Source organism: Fopius arisanus, unplaced genomic scaffold (genome assembly GCF_000806365.1).
Source record: "Fopius arisanus strain USDA-PBARC FA_bdor unplaced genomic scaffold, ASM80636v1 scaffold00004, whole genome shotgun sequence".
Lineage (NCBI taxonomy): Eukaryota > Metazoa > Arthropoda > Insecta > Hymenoptera > Braconidae > Fopius > Fopius arisanus.
In genome coordinates, this window is record NW_011887743.1 from 69,871 (window position 1) to 87,793 (window position 17,923).

General features: G+C 35.4%; 2 protein-coding genes across 5 annotated transcripts in view; one reads left to right on the top strand and one right to left on the bottom strand.

Annotated features, from left to right (window-relative positions):
• Positions 1 to 1,604: 1,604 nt before the first annotated feature.
• On the top strand, positions 1,605 to 13,398 carry glob1 (globin 1). Of its 2 annotated transcripts, none has more exons than XM_011311961.1 (4): positions 1,605 to 1,756; positions 2,282 to 2,487; positions 10,959 to 11,184; positions 12,266 to 13,398. In XM_011311961.1, the coding sequence occupies exons 2-4, from the start codon at positions 2,330 to 2,332 to the stop codon at positions 12,401 to 12,403; spliced, it is 522 nt and encodes a 173-aa protein (XP_011310263.1). In that variant the 5' UTR covers positions 1,605 to 1,756; positions 2,282 to 2,329; the 3' UTR covers positions 12,404 to 13,398. The 2 variants fall into 2 exon arrangements, with proteins under 2 accessions (XP_011310263.1, XP_011310255.1); XM_011311953.1 differs by having other exon boundaries at positions 1,607 to 1,864.
• A 1,935-nt stretch (positions 13,399 to 15,333) lies between these two features.
• The window catches only part of LOC105270801 (uncharacterized), a 58,563-nt gene continuing 55,973 nt past the window's right edge, over positions 15,334 to 17,923 (bottom strand). For all 3 annotated transcript variants that reach the window (XM_011312009.1, XM_011311989.1, XM_011311998.1), the window contains exons 6-7: positions 16,793 to 17,027; positions 15,334 to 16,740 (exon numbers count right to left, since the gene is read on the bottom strand). In XM_011312009.1, coding sequence (XP_011310311.1) covers positions 16,512 to 16,740; positions 16,793 to 17,027 — 464 coding nt within the window. In that variant the 3' untranslated portion in view covers positions 15,334 to 16,511. The remainder of the gene's footprint in view (positions 16,741 to 16,792; positions 17,028 to 17,923) is intronic.

Here is a 17,923-nt window from a genome sequence, read left to right on the forward strand (position 1 = left end):
GAACCCTCAGAGCAAGCATTTAAAAATGCTTGTACGACAGGGATCCAGTCAGTTCACTCAAATTCAAATCATTTAGGTAGCCTTTTTCAAGGCAAATTTCATAATAGATTTACAACTGTATTCTTATAATCATCCAAGTTTCACAAGGGTTTGATTTTATAAGCACTTCATGCCTTATTCATTTTATTTGAAACTAAGTCCTTTCATGACTAGTTTATCTATATTTTTCTTACCTTTTACCAGATAAATCGTTCGTGAATCTTAAAGTGTACAAATCGTCATGATTTTGTGTCAAGCTGTTAATTCAATTTATATTTGTGTGAGAACCTCTATTAAGGATATTAATTTTCAAAGGAATTAAGTGATTTCTCACGTAATTATTGGTGGAACATTTCACTCTTGTGTTGTTTTCCTTAAGTTTAGACTCGAAAAAGTCCGGAAAAGTTTAAACAACCGTTCATTCATTTAAAATTCCTACACGGTTAGAAAAATACCCGAAAAATTACGGAATTTTCACGTATTCGTGGTGTGATCTTGCTTTTCAGGAAAAAGTACTAGAGGTACCGTAAAATTGTCCTGAAAGTTTCGTAAAAATTCCGGCTCGCTACGAAAATTTTTACGGAACTTACAGTACTTTTCCCGGAAAACCAAGGTCACCCCACGAATACGAGAAAGTTCCGTAATTTTTCCGGTATTTTTCTTTCCGTGTATCAAACGAGAGATCGACGTTAATGTCCAGTCACCCATTCTTGACATAACACAAGAAAAAATTACGAAAGAATAATTTTCCACAATTACAAAGTGTTTTTGATTTTTTAGAATGTTTACAGATATTTAAACAATTTTTCGAATAAGAAAAATCATATTCTTGAAAAACACGTTTTTCAAATAAAAATCAAGAAATCAAAATAAAGACCTGAAATTTTCCGCAGCATTATCTTTTTCGGTAATAAATATGGAAAAAAACTGACGCCTTGAAATTCACTGGGGCTTCCTTGGACTTTTCATCTTTATCATACCTTATAATGTTTTATCCGCGACGTTCCGAAGAGAGTCCATTCTTCTACATCTGTTTAAATAAGAGGCCATTCGTTCGTTTCATTGGTCCTTTCGTTTGGCGTTTTGTTTTTTATGGTTAATCTTTCGTTGATTGAATTTTTCGTAGTTTATTTAAGGTACATTCATCGATCGCATTCAACATGTTGTTTATTCTTGCTTCTGTCTCAAAATTATGCACTGGAGTTAAGTGGATAGCAATTTTATCCATACGTTGTTCATTTATTCATCAAAATATTGCATACAATGATATTTGTTCTCGACTCAATGGCACGCGGTCTATGATGCAATTCCTTTACTTTAAACTGTAAATCTATTCATCTTTAATTGCCCTTCTATAATTTATTTGTCAATGAAAATTTCGTAAAAATCATTTCATTGGTTCAGTCAATTTTTACTCATTTCTCCTATAACAAGATGATACCAGCGCATCGGTCTGGGCTAAATTAAATAGAGATCGTTGATGTGCGATAGAACGGAATGAAGGGGACTCCACTCTCAAATCACGCGGCGACGCGCAGTGTGCGGGACCCTTGAGAGAGAGGAAAAGCGGGTATCGTGTAGCATTATATTGAAAGATGAATCTAGTAGCACCCGGATTGTGAGTTGGTGAAGATCTCGTCAGTATACTTTCTGAGGGCTTCATCATCTTGGAAATTTTCGTTTCGTTTTATTTGAATTTTCTCATAATTTATATTTGGTGATTAATTTGTTATGAATTAATTGACGGAATGAAATTGTGATTCCTCATATTTCTTATTGAATAAGGCCTTTACGTGATTCCAAAAGTATAGTAGACGAAGATTCAGTGAGTTCTTACGGTCTTTCTATAGAAATAAACTACTTCAGCAATAATATTCATGCCAATTTCGAGGCGAACCAAATTTAGAAATCCGATGAAGGTTTCAAATTGTTTAGCCGATTCTTGTCGAAATAAGAACTGATTCTATTTTTTTCGAATTATCAATCACATTTTTCTTTATGTTATGAGATAGCGACGGTCACTGGTAGAAGAGTTTTTATTTCTGGATAACCTTGAGACCAAAGTATCAAACTGTACGAGTGTATGATAAAAAAAATCTCCGACCTCTTTAATCAAACTTTGTTGATTAGAAATTCTGTAATTTGATCCAATCGGATATTTCCCAGAGGAACCAATACAACGGTTAATAATATTATGCATCATTAAATCATGATGGTTGACCGGCATTTTGAAAAATTCTAGATAGCACACAGCAACCATTCGAAGATATAATACTGAGTTTGAAAAATCATGGGAACATTTTGGAGTAAATTTTGGGGCCAGTCCGGTGCACCGGACATTGTTGATCCTTCTACAGGAATGACTGCACGTGAGAAAAGACTTGTGCAGAATACGTGGGTTATTGTGAGTAAGGATCCCGTGGCCTCTGGTGTTGCTATAATGACATTGTAAGTAATTTTTTGCCTTCATTACAGTTTTTAATCTGGATATTCTTGTAATAATTCATTAACTACGGCTGGAGTTGACTCGATGAGAAAAAAGTAAAAATACCCTTTCTTTTGTCATGTTTACTTTACAGCATCTAAAATGACCACTTCTTTTTCTTTTGATTTGTGGCTCTAGTTACATTACATCTAAAATGAGTCTGACACTTTATCTGATGTGTAATATTCCATATCCTCTATCCTATCCCTACCCTATATCCAATTAGTGGCGATGGACGAAAACCGAAAATACCATTTGTCTGGGTCACTATCGATTCTCAATTAATCGTCATTCTAGCCAGAGTGCCATTATAAAACCTAACGATCCTCTCCTCTTCTCCGCTGCTCTGCCAAAGCATACTGGTCGAACGAAAGTACACTATATGTAGCTCAGCAGCCCCGAGAACCACGGCCGAGAGCTGCACCTACACCGGTAACACAATGGAAAACGGATCAATGCGGTTTATTACGTTTACCAATATTATTGCTACAATAGAAGGGGTCAAAGAATGCGAGAAGAAGACGATGAGGTACATGCGAAATTTCTGTGGCTAATGTGAGGTTACAGGACGAGCCGAAAACGAGCTCCATCATTACATGAGATAGAAAAGTATTTCACAACCGTGTATCGAACAATATTTCTCAGTAGTTGGACCGTAAGCAAAGTTCTAGCGGTGTGAAGTGTTATTTCATGGGCTGGCGATGAAAACTGCGATGAAGGTGATATTCAGTTACCTTTTTCCTAGGCGATGTGGCTATGTAGAGTCGTGATAACATGATAGCGGAGAGCATACTGCAAAATGAAAGAAGAACAAGAAAAACATCTCCTCAAGATTGAACACCATGTAACACTCCTCTGCGTGCAACCGAATCTTCTTAACCTTATCTCTGCTATTTCCTTAAAGCTGTTCGAGACCCGCGGAAACTTGAATTTTTTCCACAAATTAATACAAACTTCATCCACTATTGTGGAGTCTGACTACAATGTTCTTAGGACATATCGTCGCGCCTAAAACTACTTCGTAAGTAATGCTAAATTTAGGTGAAATGGTCATATATAGTCAAGAGATACTGACGGATGGTCACGTAATTGTTATTTCGTTGGAGTAGAAATAGAGGGTGGATGTTGGTGATTCAGGGGGGTCATTTAGGTCCGAGGATCTGGAAGGATCCAAGGTATGTAAATCGTTTTATTAGAGTACAGTAATTAGGACTGGCACCTCGAGGATTAGAACGATTGAGACTATTTGAGGCTTGATTGCAGGGATTCATTTAAAATAAAGTAAAAATATTCTAAATAAGGGTCGCTTATTGGGGTAAATTAGTGGAAATGTTTGGATTTAATAAGGCTGTAAATATTAGAATATTTTATTGAGGATTGGTTTTATTAGGGATTGAGCTTTAAGAAAATGTGTTTTTAATCGGTGAAATTTTGAGGTATACGACTAAGCCACGCCATGGAATAGTATTTTACTCTTTCCCACGTGCCTGTCTTCGGCTCGGATATCAATTTTGCCTATCAAGACTTTTCATATCTAAATGGAATAGTATATTACACATCAAGGGCGGAAGGTCAGTTGTTGCCTTGCCGATGCGCACATGCTATTCTTCAACTTACCTGCCAAGGAAACTTCGTTGGGAAGAAAAGTCTTGACTTTTCGACCTTGGCAGCACCTTTCTACCCGAGGGCGAGAAGTACGCAGTTTGCCTCCGCTTCTCAGGGAGCAGAGTGTGAACCTTCCGGGCACATGTGTTGAAAAGGGAAGGGAAAGAGGATATTCAAAACCGCCCTGTGCACTGTTTTCCTCCCTTAATGTATAATATACCAATCCCGCCCTTGAGGGCAACTTTCCACACTGGGACGGAAAGTATTCACTTTCATCACGCTCTTCAGGCCGCAAAACACGAACCCTTAATGCCCAATATACTATTTTTTACTGAAACATTTGCAATATTTGCCTTTACACTTTACGACATGCAAATGACGACCCGTCGCAATCACCGTCTAAATTTTCTGAACCAATCAAAAGTTTTATTTCTAAAGCCAGTTGCATACAGCAGGTTTGAAGAAAAGCAAAATTAATTATCCATACGGACGTCGGACACTGATCATACTTTGATAAGATACTAGCTGAATCATTGAGCAAACTACGTAATTTATATGCAATTTTGAGATTTGGATACATCGTGTACTAACGGAAATTATATGTTCTTCACCGATGCCGAAACTTGTAGTCGGAAAAGATACATTTGGAAACTGGAGTCGCTGAACTGTGAAAAGTTGAGCGCACATCAACTCTTTCTCGCTGCAAAATGATTTGTTTTATACGTGCGTTCTCTACCTCTAAGTGACCACTGTAGCGCTCAATAACATCCTTGTAGCCATGGAAATGACCAACAGATACGTCGATCAATAGGAGGACGAATACAAGATTGACAATGATAACAATCATTCATTTTCAATCTCTTTTGTGATAAAGGAACGGGAGTCGGCATACTTTTGAGAATGAATTGATTATACAAGAAAAGAGTGAGAGGTAGCTTTGAAAATTTATGCTTTCATAGAGAGACGATTAAAAATTTGAAATATTCGACATTAAAGGCGCTAGCAGTTTAAAGTACAGAAAAGTTCCATTTAGACTTACGCTTCTTCGAACTCCGAAAACGGAAAATTCCTGAACATTTTAAATTGCATGTTTTTCAAGCATCCCATACTTTGTGGGATTGACCCGTTCAATATTAATTAAGGAGGAGATGACTATTTCCGGCTTTTTCTCATGGCTGTGCGGCATATAACACTCATACGACTTTTACGCATCGATGGCGCGGTCATATATTGCACGGAACTTGAGGATACGTATGCAGTAAGACTGTCGCACTTAAAATAAGACCTCCAAAGGACCAATCGCGGAAGGCAGGTTAATTCTATCAGAAAAATTAGTCTCCCACCTCTAATTTTTTCAACAAAACTTGACCTAAAAAGTGGTTGAGTGTCATTTTGTTCCACGTTTAGCCGACTGGAGATGTATTTTTTTTCCCTTTAAAAAAAATCCAATGTATCGTTTTTTGAAGCCAGTTTATTCGGTATATATATAGATTTATATATATTATTTTTATTCTAAAATTGGTTCCTTTTTCTTTCGTGCTTTGGACCTTTCCATTTTCTAATATCTCTGATTCTAGGTCAAAGTCTGAATCTGAATGTTTGAATTCCGATTCTTATATATCTATCGTTGAAAAATGAAATGAAAACTCATGTAGTAGCATCACAAAAGTAATAATACGCGCGTAGCGCGCGTTCATCTCTAGTATCGAAAATTCTTCACCGAGCGCGGTGCGCACCCCGTCGCACTTTGTCTTTTGTATGCGCTTTATACCATTTTTTTAAATATTCACTTTAAAAAAAAAGACAGTGTACCAATATTATTGGAAAGTATATAGACAATGTGTAAATGCTGTAAAGTTGTAATTAGAAAAAAATATAGAAAACTTTCTCGTATACCTTTGCGGGTCTTTACTATTTGTTCCCTCACCACCCCTCAGCCCCCTGTACCGAATTTGCCGAAGAGAGAGAAAAGCTCATTAGAGGGGAAACACTTACCCTGGTACAGTCGTCCTTTTGACAGGACACGAGTCTCTGAAAGATCCCTGAAAGGCTTCGTTTCTGCATGCCTAGAATGCCTTTACGTATTGTTTAATGGATTGTTTCAGAACAATACGTCTGTCAAACATCTTAAAATTCATATTATGGACAAAGGCTAGTATCCTGCGGGGCAGGATAGGATTATGATATGATAGTTTTCTGATTGCCAATATATAGAGCTGAATATAAGAGCTTGGTCCTAGTCAGTGCAAGCAAAGTAATAATTCTTGCAGTTACTAGACGGAACGGATGTCAAGCCTGTTTCCTTCTGGATCTTAAATATAAGATTAGACAGAGGTCAATGATCATGAGAATCAAAAATTTATGGGAAATTGCTAATACAGTGGAGTAAAACGATCCGAAAGCATAAGCGGAAATGGAAGCAAGAGTTAAATTAATTAAAATGAATGGCGAAACAAAAGGTTTTAAGAGGTTCCATTAATCCATACAAATATATTAATTTAATAAATATGTATATATTATACATATACATTTCGGAGGGTAGTGGCTATGTCCAGCTCCTTCTAATACTATATATATATAGTAAGACGGATTAATTGGTTTCAAAATTTGTTACAGTTATGTTCTTTAAAGCAGAACATTGTCAAATCGCGTCAGGGAATAAATAACAAGGCGGAGTCAATGGAAAAAACGCATGAAAATGCGAAGAGAAATTAGATTACCCATGTCTGTAATGGATCGAGTAAGAAGATACCGCGAGAATTGAAAGACAAGAGCTGTTCGTGACGAAGGACGTTATATTGGTCGAATGAATGTGAGGAGCTGTCATTACGGCGCATTACATTTCTCTCATGAAATGGTAGATAACAAGATAATTCCGATCATTCGGTGATTGCTACAGTCATGGAGCTGTGCTACCAGTATCTTTCAATGATTTTTCACAAGTAGTACAAAATCTATTCAAGAGAAATCATGCACTATCTAGTGAATCCTTAAACCGTGTTCGCAGTTAAAACTCATAAATTTGTTTGCATCCTTTAATAAGCGCTTGGTGAATTTTCACGGACAATGTTCACTGCTTTATTATTTTATGATACGGGGGCAGATTTTTTAGCAATTCAATACGGCCTTAATAGCAGCACATAACAAAGCGACAACATATAATAATTTATTTTTCTACTAATTTATGACCGTTAATGGCCCTGATGGAGGAGTTAATCATAATTAATTATTCAACAATTTCAATTAATTGCTCAAGAGCGAGAGAGAAATATGGTTCATTCTCCTTCTCGCGAACGCGTCGAAGGGCAAGCAAGCCTTTCCAAAGACGTTTCTTAACGATAATTTAAAATAACAGGTCGATATAACAAAAAACGAACGATTGGTTATGAAATTTAGAGTAAAGAACACAATTTAAAACTGAAAGCAAGGCTGAAGTAGCAATGTCTTATCATATACGTAATTTTTCAGCGTGATGTAACATTGACCTGAAATTGATAGTTCAGTCAGTGTAGCCTTCGACCCTGAATTTATTCAGCTGCCTATGACAATACGCCAATAGAGGCATCAAAGTTCACTGAACAACATATAAAAATGTTTAGGCGCTGTTCAACCGGGAACATAAATAAATAAATTTAATATTATCGACTTCTGTGCGCTAAACGGCAAGAATCTCAGTCGCGTCAATTGAGCTCATCAAATTGCAAAGTAATAAATATCGGCATCTAGAGCGAAAATTGAACTACAAATATATACCAAAAACCCATGCTCTACTTCAGGCATGGGCAAAATCGGAACCTCGGGAGCCCGGGCTATCAAACCCTATTAGACCCATTGTTCGGAAAACAATACCCAAACTCCGTGAGACCCAGCGTAGTCAGAGTGGGGTTAGGAGCGTGCACGAAGAGGGGCGTTGTTAGACAGAGAGAGCGCCGCGTGCTCTCCCTCAAAACTTAAAAAATCGTACTGCCTAACAATTCACACCAATTTTCCCCAATCCAACTTGAACAATTCTTAGTTATACCGGGAGTAATTTTCAACACATTATGGTGTCAGAAATTGATTATTTCCTAGTCACCGTAATAGTAAATAATTATTTCATTGAACATTGGGAAAAATATAAAATGTCAGTTCATTAAAATTCAATCAGTTCATTAAAAAAAAACTTTTTCCTTCACGTATACTTTTTCAGGTCTTTATGCTTTGTTTCCGTCACACCCCCAACCCCTGTACCCCATTTGCAGAAAGAGAGAGAAAAACCTCATTCGAAGGGAATACCTGCCCTGGTACAGTCGTCCTTTAAACAGGACTGTCGTTCGATAGTGAAACTGTGTGATTAGAGTACTATAAATTTTTACAGTCGAACACTCTAACCGCACCGCGACTACCGTCGGTTTAGCAGATAATGATTAGTTTAATTTATCTTCCATATGTTGTGATGTATTTTGCACTCCGCGGGAGAAAGAAAGAAAATACGCATCCCCCGGCGACCACACTCAAAATGACAACTTGTTAGGCGCCAGGATGTCTTCAATAAGACAGCCAAAAAAATCGAAAGAAATGAACAACAATAAGAATATAATTACCGACCAGTCAGGATAACAACTGTAGAGGTGACTGGGTTTCAAATACTATCCTAAGATTTTGAAATAGATCGGTTATTTTAAACAGATAAATTCAATAACTGCGGCGTAACAAAATTATTTAATCATATTAAAATTTTTTTTAATAATGGCAAAAAAACAAAAGAAATTGAAAATCCCCGATTTACTCCCTAATCGAAAGATCACTCTGTTCTCGGTAACAAAGAAAAAAAAATAAATTACGTAGTCAGAAACAAATGTTTCACTAACAAATTCCCTAGTCACACGTTAAATTGTAAAATTACTGGTCAGAAATGATAAATTAAAGTAAAACAAAAATATTAAAGTTCAGATTTCTAAATAAGTTCGTAAAACGCTTGTATAATTGCTAAGTCAGAATTCAAATAAAGAAGGAATTTATAATCTATGTAGTTTATCACGAGAAACGAGCGTGTTCACTAATCTAGTAAGGAAGAGTGTATGTAAAGCCATTGAGAGGGGGAATGTCTCAAGAAGATGTAAACAAACGCCGATAGTAACGGAAAGGATTACCGGCAAAAACACAAACTCGAGCGCCGAAAGACGCTGCAAACCGACTCTCAATGCTGCCAAATAAAATATAAGATTTGATCATTTCAGTCAGAAATAATTATGGCTTCACAAGCCGCGATAAACATTGGATTAAAACCTCGAGGATAACACTGAGCTCGAGATTCCAGAATTTGCCCAACAAAAGAAAATCAATAATTGAGGCAATAATAGATTTCGAAATCAATTTCGAAGGCAAGAATCTTTGCAGGAGTCAATTAAAACCACCGAATTTTTAACATGGATAAAAGCTCGGAAAATAATCACAATCTGGTGAAATAAAAAAATCATTAAAATTTATAAAATCTCTAGCGGACGAAATCACTCAAAGCGAGAGATCTAAATACTCGAAAATGGCGTCAAGCGCCATGGTGAATAACCGTCCACTGAACTAACAAAATCAAATAATCCAAAATGGCTTCAAATTTTTAAGAAATAGTATTTTTCACGCCTAGGACAGAAAAAGTGAATCTGATGAATGCGGCTTTATAGTCCGAGTCGAAGGTGGGGATTATAACGTGCATGAGTCTTGTTTTTGCGCGTGCACCTCAATCCAGCACACGCGATGTGTAATGGGTTTCAATGTACATTTCGCGGTGTCGTGAATATTTATATCATAATTTTTTGATATCACATACCAACATATCACATATCTTCTAAACCCTTCAATTAGTTGTCAGGGTGTTGAAATTAATTGATATAATAGGAATAACAGATCCTCATATAAATATTCATGATTGCGTGGAACATACATTCAAACCCAGTGCACATCGCCCGTGTTGGATTGAGGTGCGCACACAGAAATGGGCGTACAATGTCAACAATTTGATGAAGTTACGAAACATGAGTATTTTTGTACCTTATAATTATATTAAATGGGGCATGGTTTTTTGGTATAGATTCGTAGTTAAATTTTCGCCCTACGTACCAATATTTTTTTCTTTGGAATTGAATGAATGAATTTTATCAAGGTTATATCGATGCTAAACTGACACCGCGTTGCCGTTGCGCCAACTAAAGAATGAATGAATCATCATCAAATTTGGAATTAATTGAAATCACAAAAAAATATGTAGTTTGAGTTTAGCGTTATCGTCTTACAAATAATGTGTTAGTTATTTCATCCTAACGAATCGGTTTTATATGCTTTACATCCATCTTGCCCCGTCATTCATGTTCACTGTTCATTCGTAAATGAATCCGCCATCCCGTGCTAGTGTACGGAAGACCGTACCGCGTGCCAGCGCGCGGGTATGAGCGATGTCTATAAGAGAGTTACGGATTTGTAATATCGCGCTACTTTAGGTGGAACACTAAGGAATGGTGTCTTCATGATTTCGAGATTTTCGAGATAAAGGATTGTGTCAAGCGTCTCCCTTTTAGAATAGGGCTAGGTCACTGTGTTTTTGGATCACCTTGAAAACTATTTCTAGCATAATCAAAGTCATCCCCAATTACTATATCATTGCATCGCTTAGATTGTACCAGGGCATGAGATATTTTTTGACATCAATTTTTTTTTCTAATCGAATAGGTTAGCAGTCTTCAGGCAATATTCAGGTGGATGTATTCTTGTAACGGAGCGCGTTCTAAAAAAATACAAGGAATAAATATACTCTGAGTTTGGTTTACAGTTATTTTTCTTGTTTCTTTTTCTTCAGATTCTTCGAACGATATCCCGAGTATCAGGCATTATTCTCAGCTTTCAGGGACGTACCGAGAGAAGAACTTCCAGCGAATAAAAAATTTCAGGCACATTGCGCCAGTATCATTACGGCATTGAACTCGGTTATAGATGCGTTGAATGACGATGGATTACTTGAGGCAACACTTGTGGCAATTGGAGAGAGACACAGACGACGTGGCCAGACGACGGAACACTTTCTGGTAAGCCGACATTTATTCGTTTTCAATGAAAAGGTTACGAATATTGACTATAAAGAAAACAATAAATAAATGTATCAATTGAGAATTACGTTCTGAATAGATTTATTTGTTTGAAAAATTATTAATAATTGTCTTACAATTATTATTTTCTGTTGTTCCCAATACGATAGTTCTTTTAATCCTTTAACAAAATAGTTATTTAAATTTTGATGCGTTGGTAATTAAGCTTCCCACTGGATTCTCGGTCTTGGTTTTCAATTCCGTCGATTTCTTCGAAAGTACAGAGCACACCCAATTTACAACGAGAAATTATCACTCGACAATTCAAACTTGAGCGCTCAGATCTCTCAGAACGGGAGATGGTAGGTCATTGAATTCTTTCTTTTTATGATTATTAGCAATGATTATTTTGCTTTATTCAATCAATCCCAATTTCCTTATGATTGACAATAATTCTGTTGTTTATGAATCACGGACATGAAATAAAAGAGATAAATGCTGAACTCATTCCAAATGTAGATTAAGATAAATAAGAATGGGTATCCGTCTACAGGGCGTACGAGTAGCGTTGTAGCGCATGGGAAGTTCTGATAAAGCACTAAACTGATACAGTGACTTAATTGTACAAAAATAATCCATTCTACGATTTTTGTTATGATATTTTCTACCTTTCATTGAACTGAGAACAGATAGTACTAGGATTTCATTATTTCAAAATCGACTCACTGACAAACCATAAATCTGTAGCAATATTTATTTTCAAGGTACCAATATGGAACTTCTATTAATATTAAAAACATCTATTACTTATAATTAGAAATATTTTTTTTGCTCTCTATTAACTTGCCGGGTAGGGGCTTATATGAAAGTTGTGTTTAATTTAACGACGGTCTCTTGCTGGTATCAAATGCAATTCATATCACATAATTCACTGAAGGGAAATTGCATACGAATGCTACACCTCATTATGCAGTGTAATAATTCTAATAGTGTATGTCGTTTATTATTCATTAATATAGCTTCTGAATAGGCGTTCTCTTTTCATTGATCGACTACAAATATATATTTTTCTCGCTTGCAGAATCTTAAGCAGGTAATTATGGATATCCTTCGTCAAGCTCTGAGTTCGAAATTCACCGAGGAAACCGAAGAAGCTTGGAAGAAAACTATTGAAGCGGCCTACACCCACATTTTCAACGGTCTTCGAGTGTCCACATAATTTTTAATCTCATAAACGATAAAAAAAAATATCATTATTAATAAATTGTAACGAAAAGAAGTACTTTTTTACACATAATATGTCACATTTGAACGACCATATTCGGTGCCATATTTTGAGGTACTTCGAGGTGCGTTCCTTCATGGTGCGAAAGAGTGGTTTGGATAGTGATACCAGTTACCTATGATTCGAAACTATTTCGACTAATTACTCAATCTTATTTTCTTATGAACTTCAACAATTCATCTCTAAACTGAAGCAGTACGCGTTTTCTCAGAAAAAAAAACTGTAACTCTTTTTAGTAAGCATAGATCAGCATTATAAAAATGTGTTGAAAACTTTTTCTGTTGCTGACAAGATCATAATCAAAAAATTCTTCACAGTTCTCGTTTAAAAAATCGAATTACCCAAAGAATTACTGTACTTCATTTATATATCTTCCTCTAGTAGTAAAGAAAGATAAATAAGTAATAGTCTGGCCGAAATCTGAAGATCATTGGTTAAAGGTTTAAGAGGTCCTGAGTACCATTCAAAAAGTTTGCTAGTAAGGTCAACAAACGTGAGTTTTGGGAAGAATATTATGCAAATTAACCTTTCTTGATTTTCCAACGTATCACTTGCCCAACGTGATGATTTGAAACACATTCTGAATAATAAATTATCAATACTTAAGCTAGGAAACGTGTACGATGTGATCGTTGTCGATAATTGGGCATAAATTATCAAGTTATTTGAAGAATTGATTTTTCGAATTTCAGCTTTGGAGATTATCTCCTTCTGATACCAATTTCAATTATCTACTTACTACAAAAGTTCCTTAAAGGGACATTGTCTAGAAATTCCGAAGTGGTCCGGTGTTGTAGAGATAATTGTTCAAGTTCATAATCCGAGTAATAGATGGAAATAATATGTAACAAGTGGAAAATCGCTTTCGTCAAAGCATAGACAATATATTTTTGCTAATAAATTGAGAATTTTTTTCCGAATGGAATTTCTATGAACATGTATTCAAAATGAAATTTTTATGTCACTCCCATACCCTCAATTCATGCATTATTAATTCGCTTGATGAGTTCACTCCATCTATTTAAAAAGAATTTATTCGTTTTTTTTCTAAAATTTCATTGAACTATTAACTATATATACATTCTTTTCACTCTAATAATTGATTTTTGCTGACTTCTTTCGAAGCAATATTATTACCATAGATTATTGAAAAAAGTGGAAAGAGTCCACATAATTGTTCATTTCGTGATGAAAGTTAGTAATTTTTGATACGTAATTTTTTATAAGTTTAACCCATCATTTTTAATGAAAACCGAAGTGATGTAATCATCACGGATTCTGTAATGAGCGTCTCTCATCTAAATCAGTCCGGTCTGTCCCAATATTGGCAACAAACTCATCTGGCGTTTCAGAAACTACTTTTTTAATACACAAACATTCAACTATTCAAAGAAAAAACCGTCACTGGTGTACTTGGCAGCTCCAGGTCTTCCACGAAAGTACACCACATGCGGTTTTTTTCTTGAATAGTTGAACTTTTGGGTTCTCTTCTGTTCCGTTTTCATTCAATTTGTGGTTTTCAACTCATCGATTTCTGTCTTTCAACCTTCCATTTTCAAGATTCAATACATCATCACCTAGTACGTCGCAGACTTATGGACTTGTAGCATTCTTTTTATTTCATTACTTTTTTGTCAGACAAAACAGTCAATTTAAAGGTAGGTAGTTGGCGCAGTTTCTTTTATTTTTTAAAAACCGTATTTGTTGTTTCTGGGTATTATCTCTACCCTTTCGTAATATTACGCAAGGTAGAAGTAGAATCATTTGAAATAAAGAAAAATATGATTTTGTATTTTTTGGGTGAAATTAATAAATTCCAATTTCGAGGTACTCTGTAAACTCAGTGCCTTTTGTCTTACGTCCAGATTTGTCTCTGTCGCTCTCGCAGGAATAAACGCAACACGCACGAACTGTTGCGTGAGACAGAGATGTACGGCTGGCGACGTGAGACTGCGAAGTACGATGACCCTGCGACAATCTAGCATCGATTTCTCGGGAACTAATTATTCCATAGAGATCATATAATTGGTTATGGAATTCTGAATGATACGAAGTTGGAATGTCTTGATAGCTTTCCAATGGTTTCCAAAATGTTCGTATCCAAAGCTACCGTGCAGTGTAAATAACAGGCGCAGCGCCCATAGCTCCACGTATGTATGATTCACACAACCGTATATGTGTCTATGAGCTCACTCACGCCACTATGATATCCACTAAAAATTTGCACAAAGAGTAGATTTTAGGCTGCGGATTTAAATAATTGGATAATCGTTAGAATATAATTAATTTTTTCACTAAGATGGAAGAAAAGTTTTAAATTTGTTCGTATTGCTGACTGAAGTTCGATTTATCACGAACCACTATTTGTATTTGTATATGTTATATTTTTCCTATGAATTTCATTTTTTTACTCTTCAATAGAAGGTTTTCAATTGTTTGAAATTAATGTTTTCTGATTTTGTTCGAAACTGATGAGAAAATGGTTTGGTACGAGAAGGTACGAACTCTGGGCGCCATTTCTGTATGTCAAAGTGTTCTGTCAGTTCTCACTCTTTCTTCAAATGAACAAACGGAGGACAATTCAAATGTCAATTGATCCGGGTTATGTGAATTGGTCTAATAGTTTCTGCATAAAAGGGATTTGTTTGTTTACGCTTTTTGGATATCTGGGAATATACCGAACTGTATGACTTTTTTTCAAGACATTCTTTTTGATGCCCTATATCTTTAATTATCAACAAAGTTTTTGAGATATTTTTATTTTTCCATTTCTTAGAAGAAAAGAATCGTCATGCGCTCTTCGGCGTTCAGCAAACTTGAAATATCCAAGTGAAATTTCGCGGAAATATTTCTCTCTTATTAGTAAATGTCGCTATTTCATATGAGCTCAATGGGGCCAGTAATTTTGGACATAGTTATTTTCGAAATATTCTTATTATTTTGACTTCAATACTTTTCTAGCTATATTCTATAATAATCCATTCGGAAGCCCACAGTCAATGGAATCGATAGAAAAAGAACATTAAAAACACAACTAAAGTCTAAAGTAATACTCATATGTCTTCTAGTGCTAGGAACAGCTAACAACTTGATTATGCGTTATTTTGGATTTTCAGATGAATCACTTTAAAATAATGGTACGTATTTATCGACGTTCTACGAGATGCATTCGCCAAATGGGGCCTAACGAAGATTATCCAATTAGATCACATTGACTACAGTTTAACAATTTAGCTAGTTATTTGGCCTTTACTGAAAGTAGTACTGACATGCAGTCAATTTTATGATCTTCCTCAGTGGAACATTAGTAACCTTGAATGTGATTGACGTTTCATGAACCAAGTTCGAACATAATAGAGTCATTCATTTAATATTTAATTTTGATTGCGAATGAAGGCAATCATTTTGACAATGTACAATTAAGAATTTATCACATAATTCAATTTCATATTCTTAGGGTTCAACCACTTTCTGATGCAAGAGAGTTTTCTGTCACGACGACAATCTATCTGATGAAAAGATACATTCAAATGTTACAATATATTAAATATTCTATATTTTATGCCTAATTTGAGGGGAATATATCGTACGATTGTAGAAGTATTACACATTAAACATTTTGGTCGAATTACTACGAATCATATATTGACAAATACATTTTTTAGTCCAATTTACCTTGTCATTATATTGGCTCACTTTTGGTCAATCTTAATGGATTCCGAAAAACTGCTCATTTATTCAGATCTAGCGAAGTATTTTGTTCCGACCGCATTTAATCTTAAAACTGGTATTGATGAAGAACTTCGTTTTTCACAGATGCAATCATACCTATAAAGGTCAATCTAGTTCCCGTCAGTCAAAAACTTTTTTGCTGAAATGAATAAATATTTCTGCGGAAGAGTTAAATAAGAACCCATTCGTGAATGTATTTCATGATGAGAAAGATTCCATTTGATAGGTCCAAAAATTATAAAGCAGCCAAATTACCATTTACAAAATGATTCCACCAAATAATACAAGTTTCAATTTACGAAATGGGATTTTAATCAGTGTCACTATTTAATAGTTTTTCTTTTTCTTCGTCGAAATTGCTCAATGTTTCTTGCTTTTTCTGAAATAGAAAATTTCTCACTCTATGATTGATCAATGATAAAACAATGAGCATCAGAGACCCTGCAAGCCCCACCAGTAGAATCATTAAAATCGTATCGACTTCAGTCCAAGGATCCTCTTCCTCCACCTGATGGATGGGTTCTAAGGTTATGGGATATCTTTATTGAAATAAATTAAATAAACTGCTGGAAGTATTTCAGTAGACTTAACTGAGTTTGGATTTCCTGTTCACCGAACTGCCGGAATACTTTCTTGAGAGACTTTTCAATATCACTACGCAATTCCTTGAATACAGTTTTACCCAGCCAGGTGGCTAAGTCATGGCGATTTATTTGTCGCAGACGGTGCTCCAGATCTTCGTGGGTTGCACCCACTCCTTCTGAAGGAGAATTATTCCAATGAAGTAGTTGGCGAAGACAGAGAACATCTCCATCAATTTTTCTTTCTAAATATGAAAGAAACTGTTATATTTTTATCAAGTTAAAAATGAATATTACAGAAATAGATATACATTTTTTATCAAAAAGTATATTGATTTCCGCTGCTTTCTATGTGTAAAGTGTGTCTTTTCGAGCTTAACCTAGACTAATTTTTAAAGGTAGCATCGTTTTCAATGTTATCTTGATATCTTTGAGCGGTGCCGATTTGTCACATAATGGATGCTAGGTGAGTTGTGAGGTTCTCGACCAATCAAAACTCGTATTTCTCCTAATAATCATTATTGCTAAAAACGTCGGGCTACGGTTTTAGGGTGGCTATATTCAGCCAATTGAGCACTGATCTTTATGTAACTGGATAACCGATTCCATAATGTACTGCTGGATCTTGTAGGGAGTCAAGCAGTGTCACTTGTTACGTGCACGGCACAGTTGTTGACGGGAGCGGGGCTCATAATTACAGAGAGTCATTGGAAACTTTTCGGATAATTTTTTTAAAAAGATTATTTTAAAAATGCGTGTTTTATAGGACTTTTATGGGCATAATTATATTGAACAGATACAATATTAATTGAAGAAAAAAGATAAATATCAAAAAAAAGTATATAACAATCTTCTTGCAATTTAATTTTTCAATTTAATGACAGAATTTTGATAGACCAGATCATTTATCCAATGTGAGACTCTGCTGTGGTTACCTTTCTATGGTTAGTTTTGCAATCATCAGTTCTGGTATTGATAAAAATGACCGATTACTCACATAATGCAAATTTCAATTGACATTATTTAATCGGCATACAAATCTAGGGGAAGGCAAGGTATAATAAGGTAGGGACATATTAACTTCTATGATAATAACCATTTTAATCCACTGTCTCATGAGTACAGGTACTAGAACACAATC